This window comes from Silene latifolia, chromosome 11 (genome assembly GCF_048544455.1).
Source record: "Silene latifolia isolate original U9 population chromosome 11, ASM4854445v1, whole genome shotgun sequence".
Taxonomy (NCBI): domain Eukaryota; kingdom Viridiplantae; phylum Streptophyta; class Magnoliopsida; order Caryophyllales; family Caryophyllaceae; genus Silene; species Silene latifolia.
The window spans coordinates 207,246,887-207,261,270 of NC_133536.1; the positions used below are offsets into that span (position 1 = coordinate 207,246,887).

General features: G+C 36.5%; 1 protein-coding gene across 1 annotated transcript; it reads right to left on the reverse strand.

Moving 5' to 3' along the window:
* Positions 1 to 242: 242 nt before the first annotated feature.
* Positions 243 to 6,766, reverse strand: LOC141612477 (ubiquitin receptor RAD23d-like). Its single transcript, XM_074431269.1, has 12 exons — positions 6,546 to 6,766; positions 4,657 to 4,818; positions 4,325 to 4,369; positions 4,122 to 4,183; positions 3,956 to 4,006; positions 3,642 to 3,819; positions 2,956 to 3,108; positions 2,603 to 2,668; positions 2,476 to 2,523; positions 2,232 to 2,341; positions 1,278 to 1,356; positions 243 to 594 (listed from the first exon to the last, which is right to left on the reverse strand). The coding sequence occupies exons 1-12, from the start codon at positions 6,609 to 6,611 to the stop codon at positions 454 to 456; spliced, it is 1,161 nt and encodes a 386-aa protein (XP_074287370.1). The 5' UTR covers positions 6,612 to 6,766; the 3' UTR covers positions 243 to 453.
* Between the last annotated feature and the right edge of the window lie 7,618 nt (positions 6,767 to 14,384).

Sequence of the window (14,384 nt, forward strand, 5' to 3'; positions counted from 1 at the left end):
GCTGTTTCATTTCGAAACTATGCAGTCTTTGCTACTTTTAGAAATAAAAAGGAGAGCATTCTCTATGATTAAGACTCTATGCATCTGTGTCGTTATGAAGTACAAATATATCTGAAGACGGTGATCCATCTTAATTTCACGCGCTTTAGTTGAATCAACTTCTCTCCCAGGCCGGGAATGGATGATCTTAATCTGTATGAGCGTATCCAGAACAGGGGTTTCATGAAATAACAAAAGACCAATTCCCCAAAAGCTCAAAATAATTCAAAGTCGAAATTTGTACATGCAAATCACGAGTTTTATATATCTTGGTCATTCGGTTTACCTAACGTTGGAACAATCTAGCATAAGTGTTTCGAAAGCCTTGCAATTACAAAGGTGATTCTCCATTTGGCATGAGCTAAAAAAATGACTATGCAGAGAACGGTCAAGGACACTAAAAGATGTTTAATTTCACGAGAGACCGCCTTCATCATCCTCATTCGCAAACTCTTCTATGTGATCTAAGAGGTAGTTTGCAGCCATCGTCTCATCCTTGTCGCATGCAAAATACACTTGCAAAACAGTGGCCCGTCTGAAGCCCATAGCCTCAAGCTGCAAGACAAAGACCATAAGCAATGTGTCCTTCAGTAGAGAAATTCGCAATTTTTTATGCTATAAAAACTTAAATTGATGCACAGTTGCACATCTCATCCAACAAAACATGCACTAGAAAACAATGTTTAAAAAATGACCTCGTTTAAAGCACTCATATGGCATGATTTTTCAGTTCTTTTTGTAGGAGACGATCACACATGCGACTATGAGACACCAACCATAATATTACTTGATTAAATATTACTCGCCTAATTGTCAGGGTGATGGGTTGCTGGTCATTTGGATCAGGTTTTGATCAAGTCATTTACCTTATAGTAGGAGTCATTTCAGGTCGAGTGGTTAAGAGGCTAGTCCTTGCGTCCATCTGGATCGTGATTATTAATATTTCTCATTTCAAAGTAGTTATTTTGGGTATTTTCGGGGTCAGTATGGATCAAGTCATTTTGGTTTTGGGTTATTTTCTGATTGGCTCAATTGTTCCGGTCTGCTGTGTTATAACTTTCATCCCCGTGTCGAGTTGCATTGCTCAGGTTTTGCTAGGTCTAATCTCATATGTGCTACCAAAATCTCATGCAAATTTTGGGTCTTATGAATGAAAATCTCGGTGGCACTAGATAGCAGGAAAAAAACACATGCATGTGAATGAAGATGTTATTTTGCGAAACAAATCGGGTACATACACGCTCAATGGCTTCGCGCTCCTCCGGAGTAACGCTCAAAGTTGGTGGCATTGCAGATGCTAATTGGGCAGCTGCATTACTGTTCCACAAAAGAAGCGGGTGTGAGGAATAGTAATTAGTAACTCTGAGAGACTGGTAGTGTTCTTTCCAAGGAAAAAAAGAGAGTTTGAGGGATAACAAAACAGTATGGGGTGTCACCTAGGTAGCACCGACACGGACACGGACACTGACACGACACGGACACGCGATACGGCATCTCATGAAATTTAGGACACGGGACACGTCATTTAAATTTAATAAAATATATATTTTATATTTATTTATGTGCGATTTTATTTTTGAAAAAGTATTTGAATATTAAATTTAAATAAGTGAAGGTAAAACTTGACGTTAATAATAACTCATTCTCATTTTCAAAACCAAAAACTAACTTATAATCAACTATTTCGACATCTCATTACTAGTCTAAAGAACATCATCTACCGCTAATTCAACTTATTTCCCCACCAAATTCAACCATATAACAATTCACGCCATTTACCTTAAATACAACTTGATTCCGTTTGAAGGTGTGTCCAAATACCATGGACACGGCTCAAAATACCATGGACACGTGTCGGACACGTGCCCAAATAAAAGATGAAAGTTAGACACGGCTTTACAAGTGTCCGACACGTTTTGACGTGTGTCCGGCGAGTGTCGTGTCCGACACGGGAACGCCGATTAGGAGGAGTGTCCGTGCAACCTAGGGTGTCACGGAGTGGTATGTGTTCCACTACCACCGACCACCGTACTCACAGAGAGATATTATATTGATATTTAGAGGGGGATACTATCTTAATATGATATTCATGTGAGTATGGTGGAAGTGTCCAATACCACTATCAGCCACAAACTCATCTTCCATAACAAAAACTGTGACAGTATTGTGTGAACAAAGATAAGCCTCATTACCCTTCACCTCCTTCAACAGGTTCGTTCATCAAGCGCAGAAAATCTTCTTGGTGCTCTTGAATAAGCCTCATCACATGTGGGTTCTGCTTTCCTAGTTCTTGAAGCATAGGCTGACAAAGATTTCAAGATTTTAAACCTCTCTTATTCCAAAAAATTTAAAAATTTAAAAAAAAAAAAAAACACTCTACAACACTTGCTAAGTTGCTATCACTGCAAACACAATGAAACAAAAAGAAGAGCATACCTGCAAGATCTGGGGATTGGCTTGAACCATAGCTCGCAAGGCTTGGAACTAGACACAAAAAAAAATATAATAAAGAAAGTGACTAAGAACTTAACTTAATAAGCATACTAAGTAGATATTCGTCTACCTGTTGACTGTTGCGAAGGAAATCTAACGAGCCAGCGCCAGCATTTGATCCCACATTGGGAAGGCCCTGGTTCCAAAAATAATACAAATTCCAATTACAAGGAGGCTATAAATTTAATATTACTTCTTCTATCCTACTATTATCCTCTTACTTCCCATTTTGCGTTGTCCTACTACGATTTCCTTTCTTTTTTTGAGTATTAATACATTTTCTATCTCTTCTCTAAACTTTTCCCTCTCTCTCTACTATTCACGATTCTATTATATACACTGATTTCAGTGGAAACAGGAGGAAAATCATTCTTATCCCGCACAAGCTAAAGCTAAAAGGCCTACAAGACAGAAATAACACACCTGTGGGAAAAGGTCCAAAGGACTGGCATTGGGACCACCTGATGGTAGAGCTACTTGAGGAACCTGAGCTGGAAGATCTGCAGCCTGTCCACCAGCAGGAGAAGGAGCAGGCGCTCGAGCAACTGGAGGAACTTCAGCTTGTTCGGGTATTCCCTGATTGTTAAGAATATCAACACTAGCTAATCAACAACAACAACAACAACAGAGCCTTAATCCCAAAATGATTTGGGGTCGGCTGACATGAATCATCCTTTAGAACTGTCCATGGGTGAATGCACGCCTCAAAAATGCGAAAAAAAGAAAAGAAAAAGTGAAAAACAAAAGGGGAGCAACACTAGCTAATCATATATTAATAATTCGAATTAGAAGATTTTAGTTAAATAATATTGGGAGAGTATAATTCAAACTAGAAAATGGGCAGAGCACATCTAAAGCCTCATGAATACTGGTGTTTCTGAAATCAATTAAAAGTGTGGAATAGACTCAAACCAAAATATGAAGAGAAAGTAGAATGTTGTTAATTCTTCCCACTGGCTTACCAGACAAATAAACAAAGGAAAAAAATAAAAATGCTACTGCTTGAAGACAGTCATCAGAAAAGTAAGAATAGATTTTAGTCGGTGCAAGTAAAATTACAAACCCAGTAAAAATGAGCAATAAAAAGCATTTACAGAAGATGAACATACAGAATATAGATATTCAATCGCCCTCTCAGGATTGTTAAAAGCAGCACGTAATGCACGAACAACTGTATCCCTATCCCAGCTTCCACCACCCATATCTAAAATCTGCTGAATTGTAGTATCCAAGCCACTTCCCGCAACTAAATTTGATGCAGCTTGACCATAGACATTTGCTTCACCACTATTTTTGACCCAATGGATATTAAAGCAGTCACGAATACAAACGACAATTAGATGAATGTATGTAAAAATAAATAAATAGAAGGGCTTGCAAACAGGCAATGAAGGACATAAGCAGAAAACAAGCAATCACTCACGAAGGAGGGGCAGTTGCAGGCGCAGCAACAGATTCAGTATCAGTCTGTGGCCTACAATAATGATGGCACGGTAAGAAAACAGAGAGGACTGTAGCTAAGTTCGCCGACTATATCTGAGAAAAAATATTGACGTGAAAGCCAACTAGACAAGAGAACAGTTCCTAACTGAGCTTGTGGAGCAGTTGATGTTGGCACAGGAACTGGGGATGTAGAAGTCTGAGTCTGGGCCTGCAAACACCAACCGATTAGTAGGAGGCTGGTAGAAAGGAACTACCACCTACAACACTCACGTTAAAAGAGCTATATCACATGTTGCAGATAACACCACAACTATGTTCCTTAGTACTATATTTCTCTCTGACAGCCTACCTGGGCAGCAGGTGTTCCAGATGAACCTCCAGCTGCAGCCTTCGCCTAAAACAATCACCAGAGTATAAAGAACCACAAAAATACCATTAATATTTCAACAGTTTCATGAAAAATCAAGGGAAGATAAACAGAGAAACGTTTTTTTTTTTTTATGAAGGGAGGAAACTAAGTGGGACAAAAAATATTTGAACCCGTGACCCCTTTAGTTGCAGAGGGTAACCTTGGTAGTTGGTACCAGCAACTAACTAATCCAAGACAACTGATTATCATTTACCCCAAGATACAACAGTTAATTGAACAATCCAATAGAGTACGATCAAAAGAAAGCTTACCTTACTCAACATAATAACTAGGAAGCTGTTCTCGACAACATTATTCTCTTCCAGTGTTGTGGCATCCTTAAGAACCTTACCCTGATGGATGAGCACCTGTTTATCAACTGGATACGCCTCTGCACCCTGTACATTCTCTATTTGTTTCTTCACATCTACAATCTGAATAGACCATTTACAATAATGAAGCATCAGAGCCACTCCTAACTACTAATTAAGTCACTTTTGTTAAAACTTTCTTAAAGGGGGGGCGGAAGTAGCGCCATCAAAAATATATATATATATAAATCTTAGATTTTATTAGGGAGGAACATGATTATATTTGTTAAGGAATTACTGTGGCATACTCAAGCGTCCACATCACAGCAAGGGGAGAAAAAGCTTAATCCAGCGTCATAAATTACTCGATTTCCCTTCCCATAAAACATTTTTCAATTTTTCACCACTAGCTTCCCTATAAGCAGTGAAAAGTAGGAAACCCACTAAGTGATTTACTCACAGATTTGCTTGGTAATTCTGACACCTTTAGTCCAAACGACAATGATTATCATCAAGCTTGTTGTTTAAATATAGTCATGCCAAAAACACTATTATTTGATCTCGAAAATTTTATGGCACGTAAAAGTCTCACTCCAAGAACTCTATTAGTTTTCCACGAGAAGAAATACAACCACAAATGCACTCACATACAAATTACACAGTACCATTACACTTAGTTTAAAAAGCCGCAGCTTCTAGAGCACGCTTAAGTCCAAGACTCAGCGAGACACTACACAATACACCACAATCCATCTTAAGTGCACCTAGTAGAAGACGTGGAAGTAGCACGGCGCACAGCGCACTACTATACAATTCGAAAATTCCTTTTCTTCTAGTTCATGATCATTCATTATAGCATTCTAATTTGTCATACTATCATAACTTTTACTCCTTTACATGTTTACTCCCGTTTCCCATCGCATCTTTTGAAACTAAGCCTTAGCGATCGTTAAGCATTCTCAAACTCAATTTAAAGTGTAGCACCTAAATCCCATTGACATTACCTCGTTACCTACTCCAATTAGCAAAGACCACCACAAATTCGCACTCTCACCAAAAACTCTTGTTGGAATTCTGGCAGCGGAAGTATTGTGAGCCCGATATTCTCAACATGGATGATTTTATTTATATGTTGAATGTGTTTATATTACATGATATTTGGGGGAGACGGTATTGGTGGTGACCTATTAGCTCTATGTTTGGAGCCATGGCTACACAAACATTCTAGAGACAATTACAAAGTTGTCAATTTCTTCATTTCTCTAGATTATTCTAATGGCTTTGCAACTATCTTAATCTTTCAAGAATTTCCTAGATTACTATTTTTAACAACTCTACTAACTATTCCCCAAATTTCTCGATGATCCAGTTAATACTCTAGTCAGCAAGACTGATGATCGACATCAACACGGAATGTAATCTTCACACTCCTAAAACAAAACCACAAGAAAATCCAACTGAAAAACGACCTCAATCTACGATGCAATTGACCTCCATCTCCCAATCAATTACCACATAGCAAATTCTTCCCCAAGAAAATAACACCACTTAATTCAACAAACAAATAATGATAATTCCAGTACCGAATTAATCTAACATAACCCTGAAATAACGAATTTCAAAGAATTCGAACTTCAAAATATAGCATAACCCTAAAATAGCACAATCACCGCATTTCAAAGAACTCGAACTTCAATTATCGAATTACACCACGTAATTCAAGAAAACATCAATCACAGTACCAAATTAATCTAGCAGAACCCTAAAATAACGAATTAAAAATCGAACAATCCGAAATTCGCAACAAAAGAATAATAATTAAGAAAGAAAGCAAAAGATGATATACATACAGTGTCGCAAGGGTTAACTTGGATGTCGAAATTGATGCCTTTGAGAGTTTTAATGGAGATCTTCATCGTCTTTTTCAGAACTGTAAACCCTAATTATTCGGCGACGCCGGTTTATGGCGGCGCGTGAGGAAACTGATCGCGGGAAGACAGCAGCGCGTGGCGGAGTAATAGTAGAGAGTTTTAAGAGTAGTACACCGTATGTGTGGTGTGCAATATGTTAAAGTGTTAACTACTTACACGAGGGGTTTTGGGAAGGGTTAGACTAAGGGTATTTTAGTCATTTTACACTCCGTTTCTAAACAAATACTCCCTCCTATTCACCATTTTCTTCCTCTTACCTTTTTGCACAAGAAATAAGAAAGTGAATGTGGACCACACAAAACACACTACCCCACATGCAAATGAATTTGGACCATACAAATCAACCCAAAAAATGAAATAGGGAAGAAAACCCGAATAATCCGAATAAGGAAATAGGGAAGAAAATAGTGAATAAGAGGGGTAGAATGGATTGCAATAAGAAACCTTAATTCGTATCATCGGAACTAAACATAATATTTTTGTGGTGGTGAGAGGAGGTTTTTTAACGCTAGCTGAACCGACAGATTTGGCTTATATGATTTGACTAGTGTTAATTGTTATTAGTGGTGGTGAATCGATCGTGCCGCTTCTCCCCCAATCCAGTATTTCATCCTTCTCCTACTTCTTTTTAAGAGAAAGATATGAGGATAAGAGATGTTACACTTAATTTAACGAGAGCTAGTCTGGCGAACGTTGCAGGAGCCGGGAAGATATTTTGATGAGGGTCTAAGGACGAGGGAGTTCTTCAACTTAGGGTTTACATTATATTTAGGGTGTGTTTGGATTGGGTTATTTGGAGGGAAAAGAAAGGGAGGGAGAGCAGGGGATTCAAAATCCCTTGTTTGGATAACAAATGAGGGTGAAGGGAAATGGCGGGGGAGAGATTTGGAGGGATCCAATTTCCCTCCTCCAAGCCAATCAAAATCTCTCCACAATAGGCAAGATTTGGAGGGAAATTGTATCCAAACAGCCACACTCCATTTCCCCTCCCCTTCCCTTCTCTCCCTTTCCCTTCCCTCATTCCCCCTCCCCTCCCTTTCCCTCCATTTTTGCTATCCAAACATACCCTTAGTGTCCCCACTGACCAACAAATGTCATTTTCGGACATTTTTCCATCACTCATGCCATCGGCGAATGCAGGAATTTGGTCTCGAAGACATTTGTATATTAATAGAATGTATATCTGTGAAGATTTGTGCAAATATATGTGACACAATTGACATCGGCACGTAGCTAAATTTGCGATAATAGTAAGCTACTCCCTCAGTCACGGTAAAAGTTTACATTTGTTTTATTTTATAAGAGAAAAATAAACCAAATGTAAAATTATTGACTGCGACGGAAAGAGTACTATATCCGCGCACGTAGGTCGTTGGAATGATAAATGAAATTTATTTTTTCAATGAAATTAATTTATGTTTGGACGGGCCAAATGCTTGGCCAATACCTCCAAATAAAAGGGGTCCTGCTATACGTCGTCGACAATTTACTAATTATCGTCGACAATTAATGTAAATTTCCAAGTTTGCCCTTCATAACATAACTCCATTTCCGTCTCACTAAAATGCAATTTCCGTCTCACTAAAACACAAGTCAATTTCTGTCTCACTAACGTCTCACTAAAATCTTTCAAACAAAAAAAAAGACGGTTTTTAAAAAAAAAAAAAAAAAGCGGGATTTGTAATTAACAACATGAACGAGAACTTAGCGATTATCGATTACCGCACCAAAAAATTAATCTAAGTCAGAAAATAATTTTTTTTTTCAAAAAAAAAAAAAAAAAAAAAAAATTCCGGACGAAAAACATTTTCGTCCAGACCAAGGTCCGGACAAAGAAAATTTTCGTTTAGACCATGGTCCAGACAAAAATATTTTTCGTCCAGACAGAAAATATTTTCGTCCAGACGAAAAATATTTTCGTCCGGATTTTTTTTTTTTTTTTTTTTTGTAAAAAAAAAATTTTTTTTTTTAAATTTTTTTTTTTTTTTTTTTTTTTTTTTCGGACGAAAATATTTTTCGTCTCGGACTGAATCCGGACGAAAATATTTTCCGTCTGACTGGTCGGACGAAAAATATTTTTGTCCGGACCATGGCGGACGAAAAATTTCTTTGTCCGGACCTTGGTCTGGACGAAAAATTTCTTCATCCAGGTCCTTTTTCAACAATTTTTTTTTTTAAAAAAAATTATTAATTTCCGTCTTAAATTAGTTTTGGGTGCGTGGATCGATAATCGCTAATTAAAATAAGTTTCAATAAATTAAAAAATTAAAATAAAACGAACTATCCCCGAACGGGGTTTATTAGTAATTATTAATTATTTTTTTACGAAAACAAAACAAGACGGAAAAATTATAGGGGGGGGTGTGAGGGAGGGGTAATTTTGGAAGTTCATTAAAATTGTCGACGATGATTAGTAAATTGTCGACGACCTTTAGCAGACAGAAATAAAAGTTGGCCTTTGTGGCTGGCCTATGGCTTGGGCCCAATTAGAGGCTCAAGCCCAATAAAAAATCCGGGCGAAGCTAGGTCGGGCTAGTGGACCTGGACCATTTGATCCGCCTACTATAAAACCTACGTGTCCTTTTCATTTGGGCAATTAACGATTTTTTTTTTTTTTTGGCAGTTGACCTCATTTTAGTCGGTCATATCAGTTTTTTGCAATTAACAAATTGTTTTGCTAGTCCTACAAGCTCTCCTTTTATCATATTCATTCTACTTAATCCGTCTTAAATAAGAATTTGTGTTTTGAAATAATCGTCATTCATCACGTACGCACACATGCTATGTGTTTCGAAATTTATAACACATACGACAAACAATTTATCAAAAATAAAAGGTAAGATGTTGACTACTTAGCTGTGACTTGGGACTAGTTGCGAGGAATTGATTGTGTAATTGTAAACCACAACGAAGTACGAGTACGAGTGGAGGAGAAGGATCAAAGAACAACGTGCATTAATATGAGCTTGACGAGACGACGCATAAATATAAGTTACACATTCGGTTACGAGTACAAAAGTTGGAGCAATAAGTCTAGCTGAAGACGGGTCGGAGCAAGTGACGGATAATGCCACTCACAAAACGAATAGGGGGGCAAGATGGGGGCACCCCCCATGTGCTTCCCCCTCTCCTCTATTTGGGTCATTTGTGAGGGAAAATGGTATCCGTCACTCCAAAGTGACGGATACGTGCCGTCACAAATGAGATTTTGTGTTGTAGCCCATTTTTTCTCAATTTCCTAAAAGGAAATGGAGAGGTAAATTCTTATCAATGGTCCGGATCGCATTTGAACAATATCTAACGGTTCTAAATTTACGCATAAAGATAAAGGAAAATGAGGGTAAAAAGGGAAATCCCCCCTACTACTAAGAGAATAAAAACTCTTAGTAGTTTTCCCGCCTAAGAAAATAACTCTCAAAACTATACATGGAAAGAATATTACATTTGTATTTTACCTCTTTTACAAGAAACAATTATTATCCCTAATTTATTATACAATCATTTTCATAAATGTTATCCTTCATCCATTACACTCTAAAGTTACGCAAATCTCCTTTTTATATTATTCATCATCAGTTAGACTCTAAATATGATTTTCTAAATGAAACAAATTTTTATGTATTTTTTTTATTAAAAATAAAAAATAAAAATAAAAATATTAGTTAATTATTTGTAAATTGTCTTTTTAAACGCGTAGTATACTGTTTTTACATGTTTTCCTTATAAGGTAATACACATTTTAATTAGATCTTACATCACTTAAATTTATTTTAATGTCATATCATGTAACGATATAACATTATAGTGTTATTTTTAACAGTAAAGTAAAAATAGTTTGAGACAAAAATAACTTAACTTAAAGTGTCCTTTGATGGTAGTAAACTTTCGTTTTCTACCTCTTACTAAGATTATATTTAGTACTCCGTACATTATAATATTAAACTGAAAGTAAAGTTAATTTATGCAATTAATTTAATAAGAAAGTTTCTTTATAAAATAAATCTAAAAAATACCGTGCTGTAGCACGGGAACTATACTAGTTATTATTTAAAGAGATTGTGAGAGGAAATGGAGAGAAAGGAAATGGAGATGATCCATTTCCCAAAAGTTGGTACCCAAACATTACTTTGCATTAATAATGTCAATTTTATGCTAAAAAACTTTTTAGAGTATAGGTGGCCAACGGCGCGGGTTGGCCTAGTCTGGCCTGCTTGTCAAGTTGTCGGTAGATGTGGCTAGTGGAGGCGGGCTAGGTTGCAGGTTAGTGGCCTGAGCACAACACTGAATAGGGATCGGGCCGGGCTGAATCCCTATTATCAAGTCTGATCCTGCTTGACCCATACAGGGCTTACTTATTTAAATGTTTGTTTTTTGTCGGGCCGGGTGGATTGGGTTGAGAATCATTGGTCCTGGGCTTGGCTCGACCTGGGTAGGGGTAGGATGGACTGGCACTAAAAAATGGGCCAATGGTGCAGGCCAGGCCAAGCTGGTCCGCACTTTTGACCAGCTTTACGTGTCGAGTTACCATTCTCCTAATCCGTTTGATTCGTCTTTATCCCGAGTCAGGTTAAATTTAAAACTTTCCCAACCTGGTTGTAACTTGTGAACTGGACAACCTGGTTGTAACTTGTGAACTGGACCCTGATATTGCTTATTACACACCAATCAAAGATAAATACCCTGGTCTAGGCTAACAACAAAATAATGCAGTTAGGGAAGTAGGGGTCGAATCACAGGGAGACGGGAGTTGTTAAATAGGTTGTCATGGGTCGAACTTTATCTAGATCGAGTCGAATTGATTGGTTGAGGTTTGATTTGTACATTAAAGGCAATTAACAAAATGATAAATAACAATATGAAGGAAAATCTAGGGGATATAGGTTTCACATGTAAATTAGCATAGGGTCATTGTCAAATTCGGGTATTGTGAAGTCGATAATTATCTAGGTCAATAACATCCGCCTCTCGGTTTATTGTCAACCTTAAAACAGGTGTTAGAGGCTTTCGATCTTACGAGGTCATCCTACTACTCATGCTTAGTCTATTTTTCATTCGACTTTCGGTCTTAAAAGAGAATTTAAAAAGTATAATCTAATGGTTTTGGCCACAAATCAAAGACTAACATAAGCAAATAATAGAGACAATAAAACTTTGACAATCATACACCCAATTTTAACAATATGAAATGCTAATTTATTAACATGCTTCCCCTTCACTCTAAATATGTAAACTACTCACTCATTACAAAAACTAAACAAACTACTAATAAGGATGTAAAGGATGGCATAATATCAAGATAATAACAAGGAATTGAAATAACAAATGTAAAGCAGAGTAATGGAGAACAATACCAATGAAAATGCTTGAACAAGGACTGTTGGGGCTGGTGTCCTTTACAATTAGTGCAAGGACTTATAAATCTCTAAAAGGATCAAAAGGTATACTTTTGTATCATAATCAGTTGGTCCACGTTTATCAATAACGGTTGGCTTGCTAGATAAGTTTGACGTTATTGTCATACAGATGGCGGTGATCAACTGGTCCCTAAAAGTCACACCTATAGTATACTTTTGTATCATAATCAGTTGGTCCACGTTTATCAATAACGGTTGGCTTGCTAGATAAGTTTGACGTTATTGTCATACAGATGGCGGTGATCAACTGGTCCCTAAAAGTCACACCTATAGGATACGTTTGAGAGATGTGACGGTATGAAAATACAGTCATGTAGATGCCAAATTTGACTAACCAGTTAGTCTGAGTTATTTGACTAATAATTAGTCAAAATGTGATGTTGAGATATTTTATTTAATACGGATTAAATAAAATGGGCTTAGGCGAATTAAACAGTTAATTCGTAAATTAAATATAAACGGTTATATTTAATTAATGTATATTGAATTAATTATACAATATTGTCTTTGTCGGACATGCATTAATATATCGGCTAATCCTTGTTATTAGACGATATTTTAAAATACCGATAACCGATGACAATTTATAATGAGACCGCGTCATATACATTTAGTTATTTGGGTTCGGACCACGAGTTTAAATGAAGAGGAAATGGAAAAGCCCATTTCTCCTCTCCTCACTCGGTTTGGCCGAATGAAATGAACAAAAGAGAGGCTCACTCTCTTTTGTTAACCTAAGCATTTTTCATTTGTAAAACAATTAGGGTTTTGGGAGAACATTTTTCTCTCTAAACCTAGATCTCACATCAAGCAAAACTCAAATCAAGTTCTCTCAATATTGCAAGGCAATTAAAGAACACTTTTCTAGCACAAGGGCATATTCTTAGACGATCTTGGGTGCAACAATTAGGAGGAGGTCTACTTTGATCTCTCATTGCCGAATTGCACTAGGACCGAAGGTTATTTCTAATGCTTTATCGTTTTTCTCATGTTTTCGTTTTATGACAATAATCACATATAAAATTTGCGTTATAGTCCTAATTTTATAGGGTATTATACGGATATTACCCCTCAAGTGGTATCAGAGCGAGGCCACGTAAATTTTTCTATGTGTTTTTTATCAAACGAAATTGAATCGATAATTTTTTTTTGCATAAAAAATCGTGCGGCATATTTTTTTTTTGTCACGGCTGGTTCGTTTTTTTTTAAAACACGGCTGTTTTTTTTTTTGTGCATTGGGATTCGTGCCTTGTGACGATCTCTTGTTTTGTTTTCGATTTGATCTTTGCATTTTGTTATCGTGTTTAATTTTTATAGCAATATGCTGTTGTTTTGACAATTGTTGATTTAATTCTATACGGATTAGTTTTGAATTACAATTGTTCTTTTATCAAATCGATTTTTATTTTTTTGAAAACCGTGACCTGCTACACACGGCTGCATTTTTTTCGTGCTGTTGTAAACAGTCAGCCGGACTGTTCAGGTATGATCAGTCGATCGAGGACTGTTAGTGTCTCAATCGATTGGTTTTTTTTTCGATTTAACTTTTGCATATTGTTATTGTAATCCATATTCATAGCAATATGTTAAAGATTCATCCTTTGTAGTTTCATTTCTATACGGATTAGGTGAAATTGCAATTGGTTTTTAACAAATCGTTTTTGTTTTGATCGTTGTTGCTCACTTTTGAGCCGAAATTTTTTTTGGGTTTTTTTGTTGCTCTCGGCATTCAGCAACAATTTTTAAAAAAAAAAAAAAAATAAAAAAAATTTTATGGTACTGTTCACGCTCAGCCGTGAATAGAAAAGAAAAATTTTTTTTTTTTTTTTTTTTCGGCCATTAATGCATAATACGGACTTATGCACTCGCTTGATAGTGAAACGGTTCACCCACGAACAATTTAGTTACTTTAAAACGATTTAAAGTGACGGATTATCATGAATTAAAATTAAGTCGATGAAGCGGTTTTGTCACATAATTTTAATTGTCTTTGGTGGTTTGGATAAATTTAACATAATTACGGAATTATGTCACGAATAAATTTAATTTAGTTGATGCATTTTATTTATCGTTATTTTGAATGTTTTGAATGCTTCTATTACGTATTTATTTATTTTTGCAAACGGTTGTAACTTAGTGTGGCCTTAGTAGAACGTGTTACCGTAATGATGGAACACGGTCTTGGTTGTATTTTGAGATCTCGTATCTCCCTTTTTATTTCTTTTAATTTCAGTTTTCATTTAGAATGTAAATAGGTTTATATTTTGTAAATTTTAATTGTAATTTTGAGAAGACTAAAGAAGGAGATCGGATGCTCACTCCCGCTGCATGTACAAAGATGGAA

Bases quoted from the DNA above. Each gene is read 5' to 3' on its own strand.
- LOC141612477 (XM_074431269.1), bottom strand. From the start codon at position 6,611: ATGAAGATCTCCATTAAAACTCTCAAAGGCATCAATTTCGACATCCAA. The intron at 4,007-4,121 runs GTTAGGAACTGT...TCATTATTGTAG, and splicing joins TCAACTGCTCCACAAGCTCA to GCCACAGACTGATACTGAAT. The intron at 2,524-2,602 runs GTAGACGAATAT...TTTTGTGTCTAG, and splicing joins TCCTTCGCAACAGTCAACAG to TTCCAAGCCTTGCGAGCTAT.